Source organism: Canis aureus, chromosome 24, assembly GCF_053574225.1.
Source record: "Canis aureus isolate CA01 chromosome 24, VMU_Caureus_v.1.0, whole genome shotgun sequence".
Lineage (NCBI taxonomy): Eukaryota > Metazoa > Chordata > Mammalia > Carnivora > Canidae > Canis > Canis aureus.
In genome coordinates this window covers 14,291,431-14,310,575 of record NC_135634.1, presented here as the reverse complement: position 1 = coordinate 14,310,575, position 19,145 = coordinate 14,291,431, and the positions used below count along the sequence as shown (strand labels likewise).

General features: G+C 34.8%; 1 protein-coding gene across 6 annotated transcripts in view; it reads right to left on the bottom strand.

The window, feature by feature from the left end:
- Window positions 1-19,145, bottom strand: part of LOC144295812 (phospholipid-transporting ATPase IB-like) — a 177,972-nt gene that overhangs the window by 73,044 nt on the left and 85,783 nt on the right. For all 6 annotated transcript variants that reach the window (XM_077868330.1, XM_077868334.1, XM_077868331.1 and 3 more), the window contains 3 exons: window positions 13,646-13,710; window positions 8,009-8,181; window positions 2,517-2,700 (listed from right to left, as the gene is read on the bottom strand). In XM_077868330.1, the coding sequence (XP_077724456.1) occupies window positions 2,517-2,700; window positions 8,009-8,181; window positions 13,646-13,710 (422 nt within the window). The remainder of the gene's footprint in view (window positions 1-2,516; window positions 2,701-8,008; window positions 8,182-13,645; window positions 13,711-19,145) is intronic.

Genomic DNA, 19,145 nt, shown 5'->3' with positions numbered 1-19,145 from the left:
CATAAATAAATAAAAATTAAAAAAAAAAAAAAAAGATTCTCAGCATCACTAATCATCAGGGAAATGCAGATAAAAACCACAATGAGATATCACCTCACACCTGTCAGAATGGCTAGAATCAAAAAGATAGATACCACATGTTGGTGAGGCTGTAGAAAAAAGAAACCCTTTTACACTTTTGTGGGAATGCAAACTGGTGCAGCCACTGAGGAAAACAGTGTGGAGGTTCCTTGAGATATTAAAAATAAAAATACCAAATAATCTTGTAATTCCACTGCTGTGTATTTACCCAAAGAAAACAAAAACACTAACTTGAAAAGATATATATATATGCACCTTTATGTTTACTGAGGCATTACTGACAATAGCCAAGACACGCAAGCAACTTCAGTGTCCATCAATAGATGAATGGATAAAGAAGATGTGGTGGAAGGGGGATATATAATGGAATATTAGCCATAAAAAAAGGATGAAATCTTGCCATTTGTGAAAACATAAATGGACCTAATAGGTATTGTGCAAAGTAAAATAAGCCCAAAAGAAAAAGGTAAATGCCATATGATTTCACTTATAATATGGAATCTAAAAAACTAGACCAAAAAATAAAACCCCAGAAATATTTCCCTGGATCCCCAGAACACCTGATACTGGCCAGGGTGATGTGTCTATAATGTTTAATAGTTCAAGACTTATGTCACATAAAACTGCTGAGATCACTGGAAGCATGTGTCCCAATAGCATGTAGCAGTTTAGGACAGGATCAGGTGAATTTGGTGTGGTCATTTCCTTGTTTACAGACACAGGTGCTTTGTTCATAGTTTACTGACACCCCAACCCAGATACTCTAGCATCCTTAGTTTTCCCTGCTATAAAACCAGAACAGTTCATCTATGAGTGAGAACAAGGTTTTCAGAATGGATCTGATTCAAACACTTGAATCATATGCTCTTCATCTATGCTGTAGAATCCTAGGAATCCATTTTGTTACCACTCTAGCTTCAGGCATCTGTTTACATGTGGACAGGGTACTAAATCATCTATCCTCTCAGAGACAGCCACCATAAGAATAGCCCCAGCAGGGATGACCTATTCAGAGTATGGGATTATACCTCAGGAGCTGTTCAAGAATTACAAGTGGCTCCTGAATTCAGCAAGAGTGAAAAGTGTTATTGTTAGTTTCTCAACTGTGATGAAAATACTATATCCATTAAGAGCTGATCTTAAATTATTGATTAAAATACTATATTCTTCAAAAGTCAAACTGTCAATATGTAGAAGGAGGAGGTATTCTTGTTAAACATCCTAGGATATTATATAAATATGCAGAGGATGTAAATCACAGGCCACACACTCTACTTAAATACCTTCCAATAAATGGTACAGCCACTGTGGAAGGCAGTTTGGAAGTTTCTTACAAAACTGAACATATTTTTATGCTTTCACTATATGATCTAGTGATTACACTCCTTGGTATAAACCCAAAGGAGTTGAAAGCTGATGTCCACACAAAAAACCTGCACGTGGATATTTATAGCAGCTTTATTAATAATTGCCCACACTTGGAAATAACCAAGATGTTTTTCAGTAGGTGAATGGATAAAGTATTGTACATCCAGAAAGTGGAATATTTTTCATCACTAAATAGAAATGAGTTGCCCGGCCATAAAAGACATGGAGGACACTTAAGTGCCTATTGCTAAGTGAAGGAAGCCAGTTTGAAAAGTCTACATACTGTATGAATAGGACATTCTGGAAAAGGCAAAACTAAGGAGATAGTACAAAAATTAGTGGTTTCCAAGGCTTTGTGATTGGAGGGAATGATGAATAGACAGAGTACAAAGAATTTTTAAGGCAGTGAAACTACTCTATATGATACTATGATGGTGGATACTTGTCATTACACATTTCTCCAAACCCTTAGAATGTATAATCCCCTAATGTAAACTGTGGACTTTGGGTGATGATGATAATGTGTCAATGTGGGTTCATCAGTTATAACAAATATACTGCTCTGGTAGGGGATGTTGATAATGGGGGAGTTTTGGGGGGAGGGCAGGGAATATATCAGAACTCTATATATTTTCTGCTCAATTTTGTTGTGAAGCTATAACTGCTCTAAAATATACAGTATATTTTTTAAAATGCATGCCAAGAGGCAATGCCTACTTAAAAAACAAAAAAACAAAAACAAAAACAAAAACAAAAAAAAACACGGAAATGGGGAGATTACAAGTCCAGGAAATAAATCTTCATTGAGAGACACCATAAAGCAAAGTACATATTACAGTTTGATGAGACTGGAGATTTAGAGATTATATTAGCAGAGCTATAGATTCTTGATGGCATCAGTATGACCAACTCCATAACTGCTCAAGGAAAACTTTTGCTATAAAGTGCATGGGGACAAAACTAAAGAAAATGGCCAACATGCTGGTAGTTTCATATGAAAACAAACAAGTGGGGTAGGTCTCAGGGATGGACTCGCGGTATTCAATGCTCATGCCTGCACTACTGACCTGTGCAATGGAATAATCTGAGTTGTTAGTGGCCTGCATGCCTTCATTCCCACTGATTCCCACACCCACGTGGGCCATCTGGATCATTCCAACATCGTTGGCACCATCCCCAATGGCGAGGGTGATAGCCCCTACATGCTTCTTAACTAGGTACACAATTTCTGCCTTCTGGAGGGGAGATAACCTGAAAAAGAAGACAGAAACCACCACTTTTTTAGTGTTTTGTTTTTGTTCATTTTACTTCACCTTTAATCTACACATAACCACCTTTAAATGGTAGTTACTAGTAAATTTCCCAATGCACTATTTACACTTTTTACATACATAAAAACATTCCACCCACTAATCTGAAAGAACAGATGAATAAACAAGCAAAAAGCAGAATCAGAACTATAAATATGAAGAACAAACTGATGGATGTTGGAGGGGAAGAGGATGGAGGGATGCACAAAATGGGAGAAGAGGACTTGGAGATACAGGCTTCCAGTTATGGAGTGAATAAAACATGGGAATAAAAGGTACTACATAGGGAATATAGTCAATGCTATTATAATAGTGTTGTATGGTGACAGATGGGAGCTACACTTGCAGTGAGCATAGCATAACATATAGAGATGTCCAATCACTATTTTATATTTCTGAAACTGATGTTATGTGTCAACTGTACTCAATTTTTTAAAAAAAGTTCCCTCCCACCCTCACCCAAAATAAAAAGAAAAGAAAAGAAACCATGAAGTAACTTCTTAAACATCCCAAAAGAAATATACAATATCAGTTGCCCAGTTTACATGGAGATAAACTCTTCAATTTGCCTTTCTCTCCATCACTTCCTGTTGTCTAACACTGACCTGCTATATTAATTTTTATCATCTACCTAAATGAGAGCAAGAAGTGAAGATTTTTGAAACTATATGAAGGCATTTATCCAAGGGATAGCCTGTAGAGTAGCCTATGAAAATCTAACTACCCTCAAGTGAACTTGAAAAATGCCAAGATATATAAAACCATGAAGATATCAGTCAGGAGAGTCTGTGGTAACAACAAACAAAAGCTAAGTGATGTAACATAACAAATGCTTGTTTCTTTCTGTGGTATGTGTCCAACACAGATGAGGATACTGTTGATCCTTATTTTCCCTCAGATAAGCTACAAAAGCAAATTTTTAAATATTTCAGGCTAGCCAACCCTGTCTACACAAAATATTTACAGATATACTAAGGAAAAAGAACCAAAAGTTTTATCTCTTACTCATCGTTTACTAATGAAGCAGTCATTCACTAAATAATTGAATACACACTTCTATCCAAAATGACAAGGGACACACAAAGGTTTTATTTTCTAGATCAAATGATCATCCCCTTCCCACAAAACAGATCCTAAAAACTAAATTTAAGCCTTTCAAATTTTAGGTGAGATTATTAGAAACTGGAGAGGTTTCCTTGACACACTCCAAATTTTAAAACAGAAGCACAGATAGAAAAACTTTTGCTTCATAGTGAAGAAAATATAATGAGTTAACATTACTATATTTTAGTTATAGTATGAAAAGTCATTGCAATAGAGGATGTTCCAGAAACTATTTGTAATTTCATTTCAATCAAGAGATGTTGGTTGTTTTGCTGGAATGCCCCCAATGACAATAACTTCACCATTTAGTCTGGCAACTACTTTTAAATTCAGACTATGATATTTGTGGAAAAATGAAAAACCATCTCATATTAATCCCAAATTAGACTCTTCATACTTTCAAATCTTAATTCTATCCTCTGGGCGAAACAAGCTCTCCAAATATGAGAAGAGAACTATCAGGTGCCCACTAAACCTTTTTCTCCCCTTGCTAAACATCCTTGGGTGCTTCTGTCCTTTGGTAAATGTGGTTCTGGGCCTTTCACCAAAGCTCCAAATCAGTTCTGACCAGTTAATAATAGAAATGGATCATCACTATACTGATTTTGGATCCTCCCCACCCATATCTGAAAATAAATCCTAAAATATTAGTCTTTTATAACCATCTGTTAACTGAGCTTCAATTAATAAAACACTTTACGTCATGTGTCCATGTGTAGGCATTAAGCCAGATTTCCCTAATCCTGGAATTTTAGGGTTATACCCAATTGATAGTATTTACATTCATGTCTGGCAAAGTTCATCATTTCATTTTATTGGCTGAAACAACACAGAAGTCCCATAGCCATCTATTCACTAAAATTGAAAGGGGAGAAGTCTACTTAGGGTAGGAAAAAAATAAATATGCTCTTTCAAAGCATAAAACTGATAAGAAAACACAGCCCTAAAACACAGTTTTAGGAATTCAAAACAGACATTAAACAGCTAATTTCTATTCTTCTCATCCAAATAGACATTTTTACCTTCCAAAAATAGTATTTCACATGTCAACTCTCATTGTGATTTATAATCTATAACATGGAACCAAATAACAAATTCAATAATAATTTAGAAAGAATACATAATATATTATAATCCTTAAAACTAATTATTGAGTCACATTTGACTTAATGTAAAAATTGCAGTACTCTTGTCATTTATTTTCATGGATTAAAAATATACAAGGATAAGTAACACACAAAGATAAGTAAACCAATTGACTGGAATAATGTCACAGTTTTTCCATGGGCACATACTATTGACTTCCTTATCAATATAATCAGTGTGAGGAATAAAAAATAAAATGGTTTCCACTCAAAATTTGGGTTACATAGGTGATGAATATTAGAGAGTGTACTTGTGATGATCACCAGGTGATGTACAGGACTGTTGAATCACTATGTTGTACATCTGAAACTAATATTACCCTGTATGTTAACAAACTAGAATTTAAATAAAAGCTTTTTAAAAATTATAAAATAAGTTCAACATATAGTATGGCATTGATATATTCTTGGATTTATAAGCAAGCTTTCTTGCTATGTTTGTGTTTTGAATTTGCTGAGTAAGCTACTTAAAGGTAATCTCATATTCATGTATTATTCTTCATTCAAGAAATATTTATGTCCCTAAAATGAGCTAGGCACAATTCTTGAAACAGACGATAGAGCAGAAGATAAAATATATAAACATCCCTGCCTTCATGAAGTTTACATTGCAGTAGAGAGGAGACAGACAATAAACTGAGTAAGTAAAACAAAAATTATGGCATACAGTGATAAGAACTTTGGGGAAAAAAGTCTACAACTTCATAATTGACTTTTAAAAATTAATTTTTCTCTTTTAATTATGTTCCCCCAAGTACCAATGATTAAGCAATTATAACAAATACTATGACACTCTCCAAGTATCTAAACTTTTATTTCTAAATGACATCCAAATTGTCGTCAAAATTTTAAGAAAACTTTCTATACCTTTTAATGGTTATAAGGACATTGGGAAATTTCCTTCAGCGAGAAAACAAGTATAAAACTGGAAAAAAAATGATTAAAAACAAACATTTCAGCTCACCAGAAAATGACCCAAAGTGGAAAAGAACTAGAGACATGTTCATTCATGAAAACCTGTTACTGTATCAGGTAAGTGCAGCAAGTTTGTGACCTTCTTTCCTGGAGGTGTTCATATTCTCCTAACCTGGGAGTGGGGCAAGAATCTGCAGATTTACTGTAAGGATATGGTTTGGAGCAGATAATGAACAGCCACATCTTTACCAACTGGAGTGGCCCTCCCAGTTCAGGGAGGGCAGCAATCAGCTAGAAATTTAACAGGGACATTTTGCAACAGAATAATCATGGGAGGACTGAGATAATAAACTTCCCACATATTCCTCTAGTGGATCACTAAATTAAAGATATGCAGGGAAGAGCCCTGAGAGACCTGCAACTTGTTATACCTCTGAAAGCATTCCTTCAACCACATATAGCACTAGTAGCAGAAGCAGAAGCCTTAGGGTTTGAATTGCTGAGGACAAACTTGTCCAAGTCATAGTCACCCATAGACATTGGGTGATGACTAAAGTTGGCAGGCACAGGAGAAAGCTCTGGGAAAGCAGGCTTTAAAAAAACAAAAACAATAGCTGAGGAAAGATATCAGTAACTGCAAATGAACAGGGAAACAGATTTCACAGTCAAGTTACTAAAATACTGAACCAGTAAAATGCAGAAGAATAAACTAGAATCAGAAGAATTACTATTGTATTTTTCCACAATATCCACTTTTACTTAAAATAAAACAAAATCACTAGATGTGCCAAGAAGCTTGAGAGCATTGTTTCCATACAAAGTAAACAAATCAGTCAATAGAAGCTGAGAATCAAACTGATGTAGGATTTAGCAAAGATTTCAAAACAGCATTATAAAAATGTTCATAGAATTAAAATACATTCAAAGAATCAAAGAAAATTGTGACAATTATGAGTTAGCAAATGCATATCCCAACAGAAGAACTGAAACTATTAAAAAATAAAAATCTAGGGATGAAGTGAAAAATATACTTCATGAACTTAATATCAGATCTGAGATAGTGGAAAGAATCAGTCAATTTGAAGTTACATCAATAGAAAATATGCAATTCAAAAAGAAAGGAGGGGAAATTAAAGGAAAATGCAGTGGCAGTTCCACAAGTCTATAGTCAATATCAAGCATTCACTCATATATGTTACTGGAGTCCCAAAAGTAACGGAAATCAAAAATAAGGGGGAAAAAAAGCCCTTGAAAAAAATAATGATTGAAACTTTCCAATCTGGTAAAAACAATACATTAATTTAGGGATCCCATGAATCCAAAATAGAATAAATAACAATAAGAACCACATTTATAGCCAACATAGCCAAACAACTGAAACCCAATTTCAACAACAACAAAAAAGCTGGAAGGCAGGAAGAGGGAAATGATACATCACATACCAAATAACAACAGTGAAAACTTGTCATCATAAACAAGGGAGCCAGAAGACAGCAGAATAACAAAGTATTAAGGGGAAAAAATCAGCCAAGTATTTTCTCTGACAATAGCTTTAAGTTAGAAATCAGTAACAGAAAGGGATATAGGAAATACCCAAATGTGTGAGAATTAAATAACACATTTTTAAATTGCCCATGAGATAAAAAAAGAAATCAAGAGAAATGAGAAAATACTGTCCTTTGAACTGAATGATAATGAAAACACAACATATTAAAATTTGCAAAATGTAATTAAATCATGCTTAGAGACTTATGGCTTGAAACTCTTCTAGTGGAAAATGGATTTTTTTTTTTTTCAGATTTGCTCTTCACAATAATACAGGGCCTTTGTTCTTACTGACAATGTCTTTTATCTGGTCAATACATCAATAAACAATTTATCACTGAAAAATTATAATCTGCTTTCTAGTACATCTTAAGCCTGACAATTAGAATTAAATTCGGACATTTCTCAATTTGAGCATATATTTTACCAATAAGGAACTTTGCTTCTATGAAAACTTGTATTTCCATATCTACATTTTCTTTATATATACAGTGTTAAAGATAGCAGAGAAGAGAAAAAGAACAGTGACTATTTCCTTACCTACAACATAATACTGCTCTACATGAGAGGGCCAAATTGAGGAAACTCCTTTCAACTTCAAAATTGAGGGCATACTTCAATGTTTCACCATCAATGATGAGGGCCAGGTCATTTTCTTTACCTATCAGAGTTCCAAGAGCTTCACAGTTTTGAGTAACTGCTTGTTGTGTTGCCTAAAACAAAGCAAGGGGGCAGAAATCACTTTATGTTTTCTAATTTTATTTATTTTTATTTTTTTAAAAGATTTTATTTTTTTATTCATGAGAGACATACAGAGAGAGAGAGAGAGAGAGAGGCAGAGACACAGGCAGAGGGAGAAGCAGGCTCCATGCAGGGAGCCCGATGTGGGACTCCATCCCTGAACTCCAGGATCATGCCCTGGGCCGAAGGCAGGTGCTAAATCATTGAGTCACCCAGGGATCCCCGTATTTTTTCCCATTTTAATATAAATGAAAAGACTTTCTGAATCAATATAGTAGACTGAAGCACATTTTTACCTCATTCTTCCCTTCAAATAGCTCACTGAAATTAAAAAGTAAATAACATGAAAAGAAAATTGACATTATTGGTTATCAGAGAAATGATAATTGAAACCACAATGAGATACTACTTCATACCAATTAGCATGACTAGAATCAGATTAAGTCAGATAATAAGTATTGACCAGGATATTAGAGAAACCTAAAATTCTCATACAATGCTGCTGGGAATGTAAAATGGTATAGCCACTTTGGAAAATAGTCTGACAATTCCACAGATGGATAAACATGGAGTTTACCAGATGACTCAGCAATTCCACTCATATAAATATATATATATATGTATTTTTTTTTTGACAAATGAAAACATGTGTCTACACAAAACTTGTACTTGAATGTTTATAGCAGCACTATTCACAATTGCCTAAAAGTGAAAAGAACTGGATGAATGGATAAACAAAATATGGCATATACATATAATATTCTTGAGCCATAAAAAGGTTTTGAGGTATGAATGCATGCTATGACATGGACAAACCTTGAAAATATGGTAACTGAAAGAAGCCAGTCACAAAAGACTGTATACTATTATTATTCTACTCACATGAAAGTCGAGAATAAACAAACCCATAGAGACAGAAAATAGATTAGTGGTTGTTTAGAGTGGGGGCAGGAGGATGAGAGAGATAACTAAAGAGTATAGGATTCTTTTAGAAGTGAAGGAAGTGTTCCAAAAGTTGGAACTTCCAACTTCCAAAGGAAGTGTTCCAAAAGTTGACTGTGGTGATGGTTGCATTTATATGTGAATATATTAAAACAGATTGAATTGTACACATTAAAACATTTTTTTAAAGATTGTATTTATTTGAGAGAGAGATAGAGAAAATGACAGATAGTGAGAGAGAGCATGAACAGGGAGGAGGGGGAGAAGCAGGTTCCCTGCTGAATAGGGACCCCATGTGGGACTCAATCCCAGGACTGGGATCATGACCTGAGCCGACAGACAGACACTTAACTGACTGAGCCACCCAGGTACCCCAAATGTAAATTTTATGTGATGTGGATTATGTCTCAATAAAGCTGTTTTTTAAATGGTATATGAGTAAGAGTGAATTCATATCAGTTGGAAAATACAAGTGGATGCTAATAGCATACCAGAAAGCTCAGAGAATTTATGAGGAAAATGTCAAAGGTGGGGACAAAATAATGGTATGAACTCTATAAAACTGAGTCTCAGGCTTCTAAGGGAGAAATATAAAAGTTGTAGAGACTCATCACTCAATAGAAGATGTGTGGGAGGCACTCCCTTAGCTTATTTTCCTCATCCCAACCATTTTTTCCTTCATAATTCACATAAACCATTGAAAGCTCAAAATTTTAGAGAAATGACTCCCCATGCCAGTGTCAGAGTGGAAAACTCATGTAGCAGAGTATTTTAAGAAAAATATGTAATAAAATTTTAAGTCATACAGATTAATGCTAAAGACAATTCTTTCATCAAATACAAGTGGAACTTAAAAAATATATCTGTTACCACTTTCTATTGAAAGATTAGTGAACTAATAAGTGTGTCAAAATATTTGATTCTTGCCAACTGTTTCATTTCTATGACTATGTGAAATGAATGCCATAAAATACTAAATCATATTTTAAAACTTATTATTTATTCTATTTAACTATAATTTTCAGTTATATTCAGTGATCTATAGAAATCGGATTTTTTTATGATCTCCCCTAAACATACTAATAAATGAAATTTTAACAAATTTGCCACCTGGGGAGAAATTTTAAAGCATGACTAGTATCAAGCACCAAAAGCTTTAATGAAAAAAATATTCCTCCCTATTTTTCTCAGAAGGCCTTCATTACTCATTACTCAAATGAAATAATTGGCTTTCCTGAAAGAAAAGGTATTTAATAATCCGTGAATTACTGAGGGCTTTATATAAACCTGAAGGTCTAATAATAGATGGGATTCAGGCACTTGAAATTTGATTTCACACTGTATAGGAACTATGATGTATGATATATGTATCATACTAAACATTTCTACTTCTGCTTTTTCCACACAATGGACTGTATATCCCATCAATGATCTCAAGTGACTGTAATTGTTTTGTTGCCCTCAAAATAATCTGCCAAATTGAATTTTTCTTCTATTTTAATCATTCTTCTCACATTTCTTTTAATTAGTGAACACAAAACTTGGTGCTTTTCTATCTAATTAATATATCGTTTTTAATTTTACAGCTTCTTAGAATACGTAAATGCTTGGAGCTAAAGCTATTAGTTTTAATGTCTTCTTTTTTTTCTTCCATTCCTAAATTGTTTCTCTTTACCATTCTTCTGTTGCCAATGTTAACAGTGTTAAGGTAATTCCACCCACATGGTTCACTCTAGAACATGACTACCTGCTCATTTCCTAACATTAATTATGTAAAATCCTACAGCACAACCTACAGTACATTATATGAGGAAATTGCACTATATGCTTCATCTATAAAGCAAGTCTATCAGTAGCTAAGTAATAATTATTTAAGAATAATGAGTTTTGAAAATGACATAACACTAAAGTTTACAGGAAATTAAAATATAAGAGAAAATCTTGGAGAAACAATGTACCAAGGTCACTATGTAAATCATAATGTTTAAGTGGCATAGAGTTTTCCATAGCAAACTTCATTAACAAGATTTGCTTCTGGGAAATTCTAACTCATTCATCTAATTACTTAGGCAACTTTATTCCTCTTAAAAACTTGAATGCAGTCCACTGTACAAACTTAAATTGAAGGTCAGAAGTTAGTCTAAGGCACTGAAATTTCAACAATGACACAGAAAGAGCTTGAATTCACCACTGCCATCCTTATAGAAAAAAAGCTGAACAAAGTGAAAACCAATCTTCTTTAGGCCTATCAGAGACAGGTGAGATCACAGGACAAACGTCCACCCAGAAATCTAAAGAGACAAGTGAATACAGAGAATCACAGCTGTTTCACTGGAGCAGAAGGAACTGAGTCACAAACTGATAGGAACACTTAATTGGTAATTTTGAGGAACTGAGGCTGAGTATGGATTACCACAAAAGTGAAACTTCTTGAGTTGCAGTCCTGATGGGCAAAGACTCACATTTTTGTGGATTTATTCTAGAAACCTCACCAGGTTCTCATGGTGAAAAGCCAACAAAACAAAATAAAACAAAACAAAAAAAAACAAAAAACAAAACAAAAAAACCTTCCTTCATGGTTCAGGCAGGAGGGGAAAAGTGATCATTTGATATATGCCCAGAGCATTCTCCATAACAAAAGCCTCATCTCCAAAGTTAAAGACTACCAGAGTTTTATCCTATCCAAATGGAAGGGTGTTTGCCCAATTCTAGCCCCCTCTAACCTCCCAGTCTCACCCAAGGGAAGAAATATGCTTAATACTTAAGAAGACAAAGTAGCACAGGTTCACTAAATGACTGAGATTTAATCTTAAGAACATTTCCCTTCCAACACACCTAACCACACACCAACAGGGCCCCAGTATAGTAACAGTGCATTAAACATAAAAGAACTGTGAGGCACAGATCTACCTAAGGAGGAGTTCTTGGGAAAACCCAAAGACAACAAAGGGGAATAAATAAGAACACTAGAGGAATGTGGAGCATCTCATGTATATAGCTGCAGCAAACATTAAATACAGTGAGATTACCATAAAACTTCATATTACAGGCCTCTACAACAATTTCTCTTACCAGATTCATCATATCCAGCTTTCAACAAAAATTTCAAGGCCTGCTAAATGGCAAAAAAAGCACTGTCTGAAGAACTAAAGCAAGCATCAGAACCAGATTCAAAGAAAACAGATTTTGGAAGTATCAGTGAATTTAAAATAAACTATGATTAACATATTAAGGTCTCTAATGGAAAAATAGACAACATAAAAGAACAAATGGGAAGATAACCAGAGAGATGGAAATGCCTAAGAAAGAATAAAAATGAAATAAAAATCACTATAATAGAAATGAAGAATGCCCTTGTTGGGTTCAATGATAGAGTGTGCAAAGTCTAAAAATTAATGAGCTTGAAGATATGTCAACAGAAATTTCCCAAACTGAAATATAAAGGAAAATAAGAATTAGGAAAAAAATAGAATGGAATATCTAAGAACTGTGGGATAATTTAAAAGGTCTAACATATAGCTAATGGGAATACCTGAAGGAGAAGGGAAAGAAAACAGAACAGAAAGAAAATTTTAACTACTAATGACTAAGAATGTTCCCAAATTAATGGCTAACACATAAGTATAGACCCAGGAAACTTAGAAAACACCAAGCAGGATAAATACCAAAAAATTTATATCTAGGCATACCACATTCAAACCACAAAATCAAAGGCAAAGAAGAAATGTTTAAAAAAAGCCAAAGGGAAGAATAAATAAGAAATATCAGGTTCTCATCAGAAACCATGCAGTCAAGAAGAAAGTGTTAAAAGAACAAGAGACAACAACCAAGAATTCTATATCCAGTGTAATTATCCTTCAAATGTGAAAGAGAAATAAAGACTTTCTCAGACAAAAACTGAGGAAATTCATTGCCAACTGATCTGCCCCATAAGAAATATTTTTAAAATTTTTCAAGGAGAATAATTATTATATGTGTCAGAAACTCAGATCTACATTTTAAAAAAGAAGACTGAAAAGGAATAGATGAAATCTGTTTATATTTTTTAAAATACGTGTAAGTAAATTACACAGTAAAAAAAATATTTAACATAAAATAAATGGCTATAGCCATTTAATTTTTAAGGGCAAAGAGGTCCAATATTAGATTATATTCCTTCAATGTAAATGCCACTGATCAACTCAAACTTTTGATAAAGATTGCTATATGCATATATTTCTTCTCTCTCTCTCTTCTCTTCTTCTTCTTCTCCTCATTCTTCTTTTTTTACATTTTTAAAATAAAAAATCTGAGAACTGGATTTGGCATAATGCCAGAAGCAGAGGTGTTAAAGGATTAGCCTAAGACTGAGACAAGAAGTGGGGACCAGAGGTAATGTTCTAATGGACCTGAGTGGGAGTTCAAGGCAACTTATGTAGATTTTAGGATGTGGGGGAAACACTCTAGTAAAGTTGATTATATTCATATTAAATCAAATTTTAAAAAATCACTTACCTCAAGTGAGTGTGTATTCAATCGAATACGAGGCATTTGAGCTGATATCAATTTACAGGAATATGCTACCAAAAAAAAAAAATAAAGATGTCACATATTTGAAGACTCAATGCCTTCTATGAGTTCATTTTTTTAAATTAAAAAAAAATCTACTTATATTCTTTCTTCATCATACTCTATGCCTTATGACTAGGTCAAAGCCCAGTAGCTCACCACAAATACTGAGCAAGAGATTATAGAGGGAAAAAATTGAAACACTAGTTCATTTAAATCTTAATTGGCAACCTAAATAGAAATGGTTGGGAAGGTGCATATAACTAATGCCTAAATCTGTACTTTCAAATATCTGTGGATTCTTATTTTTATTATCTTTCTATGACACGAGATTCAGTTTGCTTTATAACAATTCCAAGTCTTGAGAAGCCAAGTTTTGTTGTATCAAGCCACTATATCAACAGTATTATGCCTACTATGCTAATAGAATCCTAGGTACAATTAAAGGAAATAAATTCACCCAATGCTCATAATAACGTTCGATGTAATGATCAAGTTAGACACCTCAGGAAGCATTTTCCAATTTTAAAACTTTAAGTCATTCTCACTTTAGAAATTAGACTAAGAATATTTTTGTAAATAGAGGATTTAGCCTATGAGGACCCAAATATACAAAATTATATCTGTATCTACAAGAATGAAACTATCTCTGAGATAGATGAGCCCTTATCAAAAAAAAGTTTGAGTCTTTGTAAAAGCAGTCATTTTAAAGTTCTGTGAAGCAGAAACTGTGTTTCTGAGGAAACATCCACTAACGAATAACAAATCATCCAAAAATAGTTGCTTTCCTTTCGTCCCATAGGCTCACAGGGGCAATTTGAAAGCTGCTAGAGAGGAATGCCTGGGTGGCTCAGTGGTTGAGCATCTGCCTTTGGCTCAAGGTCTTGGGATCAAGTCCTGCATCAGGCTCCTCACAGGTCTCTGCCTTTCTCCGTGTGTCTCTCATGAATAAATAAATAAAATCTTTAAATTCAAAAAAAAAAAAAAAAAAGAAAGAAGAAAGCTGCTGGATAAATGAAAGGAATTACCCTTGCTGTGAAAATCATGGGAAGTAGTGATTTGAGTGAGTATAAGAAGAGAACCCTGCAAATATTGAGCAAGTTAGGACAATATTTCTCTTCTTATAGATTCAGTTTTTGTCCCTGGGAACTAAGGGCTGTCCTAAAGAGATGGTGTGCAGGTGTTTAATTCAGCAGCTATACACAAATCTGGGAGACACCCCCTCGCCCCCAATCTCCAGAGTACCCTCCACCAGAATGGTCCTCTCGGCAAAGTGAAAGTATGGGATCTCTCTTGTTCAAAAACGGGGGAGAACACAATGCCACTGCATATTCTAAAATATAAAGCTTTTCTTTAAAAATATTTTGTAATTGTGAAACATAACAGGGGTAATGGTGATACAAAAAAAATTACAAATTGCAAAAAATATATAGTTTTGGTGCCATAATCTTAGATAATGTGATAAAAATAAAACTATTAATGTGATATCTTGTTTGATCATAAGATTTTTCTGCCTTACATTTCTGCAAATTCATTTATTCGATTGTCAAAACTTACACTTTTAGCAACTTTATTTTCAAACAACATATGTAATTAAAAGCAATGTAAGTCACTCTTGGAAAATGCAAGATTGTCAGTAATTTTTGACCATTTCAAATTTTGAACAAGATCTTTCTGATGTAACTATTACTGGAGCTATTAAGATTTTTTTTAGACTGTGAGGACACTGTGATAAATTTCTGATAAATTATTTTGAAAATTAAATATTTATACATTTGTAACTAATGATTTCTATGGGTCAAATTTTCTAAAACTATTCATATAAATCAGTTTCATTAAATTGGAATTTAAACCTAAATTTATACAATATCATTTTAACATTTCCTTTGAAGTTTCCTGAAACTTGTGGACATCATACAGAAAAGCAAAAGTAGCTTCATGATTTTTACTTAATTCAAAATGCCTACTTATGTATTCTATTGAAAGCCTATCCAATTACAGGAAACAATCATTTTTTAAATGGTCTTCTTCATCAATTATTTGTTCATCTGATGCTTCCTATGTAGACAGTGTTTTCCCCCCACAGAATGTAATGATCTTTAAATTTGATTTCTATTTCAAAATCTGTGGATATTTGTTTTGCCTTATTGCAGCAATATTTCAAAACCAGAGATTCTAAACTTTTCAAAGAATTCTAAAGATTTCCTGATACATTTTATTGCAATGTTCATGTGTCCACTTTTATTTTGTAATAAGTTACTGACAAAGTTAACTGCCTAATGCTGACAGTTTCTGTAGCAGCACCCCGGCTGGAGAGTTAATATTTGTGCCTGACACTGACAAACCAGCCTCCCACTGACCACTGTGGGTTCTGGTGCAGCCCCGATGAGGAATCTTCTTCTCTCCTGAATCTGTTGCTGTTGCTGGCTCTATATAGACAAAGGCTAAAAGTCTCTATATATTATGATGAAATTCAATCAGTATGCAAGTGCTGAGTGCTTACTTGTACCCAGCATCATGGTGGGCGCAAAGGAAGATTTACAATAGATATATGATAAGCCTCTTAAAACCTAAAGAATCAAAGCTAATACAAAAGAAAAAAATAGCATATTGGTAAGTGAAATACATTAACATAAATGCTGCTGAGTTTAGGAAACAGCAGATTATGTTGAATCATATTATCAGAAAGCTTTCAGAAGTTAATAGAACTAGCAGTCTTAGAAAATAGGCCAAAATGAGACAGCAGTCCTTATATAATCACTTGTGGCTATTGTCAAAAACCAGTCTTGACACACTGATTCCTAAAAGTTACCCTCCTGCCAAATCCTTAGTCAAATTTTGTTTGTAACCAGAATCAAGACTATCTTTAGTCTTTTAACTGCAAAAACATTAGCCAACTTGAGCTCCATGAGAGGTGATGGTAATTAGAACTGTCACAACATTCATAAAGGCAGCAGCCAACATTTTCAAAGCCCTCACTGTGCCCAATACTTTGGAAAAAACTTGACATACACATCTCATTTAATCATCACAACCACCAGAGATATCATGGTTATCTCAATTTTACTAATCAGAAAATTAAAGCTGAGAAAACTCTACAAAAGTACAAGCTCATAAATATAGAGGCAAAAGATTCAGGTTCAAAACCCGGTCCTAGTTAACTCCAAAGTCTGTGATTTTCAACCACTATGTTCTACATTCTCTTCTAAAGGTGTAAAGATGTCAGCTCTCAGACATAGCTCAATCTTTTTATTTTTGAATTCATTTCCCAGACATTCAAACCATGAATGTAACACGAGAGCTCTCTAACCAAAGGCTATTGCTTTTCTTGGAAAAAGCTAGAGCTCAGAAAGCCCCTAAGAAACAAATTATGTCAGCACGGTCTTCGGTTTTTACCAAGGTTCACTGATTCCATCTTCTAGCTGGTCTCTACAGGGATGATAATAAAATTCGATCTGGGACCCAGGACTCCAAAGAGGTTAGGGGATTGTAGACTGCTTTCCACTAACAGACGTGTTTTGCTTTGCTCTTGCAAAGTTTTACACATTCGAGGCAACATCTCTGCATCAGGACATTTCACATCAGAAGACAGAATTCTCAACTGTCTTTAAAAAACTAAAAACCTAGGTCACCTGGGACTCATTCAGTTAAGTGTCTGACTCACAATTTTGGCTCAGGGTTGTGAGATGGAACCCCACATCAGGCTCCATGCCGATTGTGGAGCCTGTTTAGGATTCCCTCTCTCCCTCTCTCTGCCCCTCCACCCCCTAAAAATTTTTTTGTAATTAAAAATTTTTTAAAAATAACTTTTTAGTTAGCAGACACTCATTTCCAAAAGGCAAGGATGCACTGGCTGCCCCTTCAGGGGACAGTCCTCCCCCTGTGTCCTCCCCCTCCAACATGTATATATTGCCCTTCCTCCACACATGTGCATTGCCCTTCACTCTTGTCCTGCCTGGTTCTTCCAGGTATTTCCAAGTTCTGCTTTAGGAAACTAGAGAGATTGTTTCCTTTCTTCCTTTAAGTCCACCACAGTTACTAAATAATTACTTTTGGAAATGACTGCAGTTCAATATAGCAGTTATCTAAGAATCCAGTTATTTTGAGCAAAGAATCCTTCAAGTGAATTATAGACTTCTGCTAACAAAAATAAGTCTCATTCAATAAGGATTAAAAATTCCCCTACCAACAATGACTGTGTCTCATCAATATTGGGATTCAGTCCTGAGCTGAGGAGACAGTCAAAGGCTTAGGGAAAATAAACAATCCTCAGGTTGTAGATCTGGAAAAAGTGACTAGGTGCAATTTAGGAAGGTGGTGAGAGAGCAGTTGTCCTCTCCTGTGGGGCTGTCAGCTAAGTCCCTTCACAGGATATACTCTGAGAATATACATCATGTTACTGTGGTCACTGAGTTCATAGTTATCAAGAAACAGCAAGTCACACTAAAGCCAAAATATGGGAGAGCTGGCGAAAGGAGAGTATGTGTGGTATGTTCTCAAAAATTGGCCAGGTGGTTAAATGAATGACTATCTCATGGTTGCATTCCTTTTTGTGAGTCCTTAATAATTATGTTAATATCTAGCATTCATGAAGGACTTGTAAGTGCTTCACACCAAGCTAAGCTCTTCATAGGGATGACCTCAAGGCATCCTCAGAATAACCCTATGAGGTTAAAACTATTATTTTATCCCCATTCTACAGACATGAAAATTGATGCTTACAGAGGGTAAGTAGATCCTTCAAAAATAGCCAACCTTCATTGACTATGTGTTCTCTTCCAGCTATACCCTATTTCTCTGCTCCTCTTCACAACAAAACTCTGACTCACCACACTCCCTCATCAGTGAGGCCTGAGAGATCAATCTACCAAATGTACCCCAAATTTAGTCCCTCCCTCACACTTCCCATTACATGCTAGTACAAGTCACCATCATCTCTTCTCTAGACTTTGATGAAGGCTTCCTACCTCATCTCCTGACTTCCATTTAGTCCAGTCTTCATAAAATAGCCAACAAATATATTTTTTTATTTATTTTTTTAAAAAGATTTTATTTATTTATTCATAGAGACAGAGAGAGGGAGGCAGAGACACAGGCAGAGGAAGAAGCAGGCTCCATGCAGAGAGCCTGACGTGGGACTTGATCCAGGGTCTCCAGGATCATGCCCTGGGCTGCAGGTGGTGCTAAACCACTGCACCACCGGGGCTGCCCTATTTTTAAAACATAAATTAGATCCTATTACTCTCCTGCTTAAAGCTGTGTACATTTCTTATTGTGACCTGACAAGCTCTCATCTCCTATCTTCTCTGCCTTGCTCCCTGTACTCCAATTACTCTGGTTTTTCATTTGTTACTCTAGTATGCACATCCCCACACCAGGGCCATTATGTTCATTATACTCTTTGGCTGGAACACTTGTACCAGAGATCTTCCCAGCGCTTGCTCCC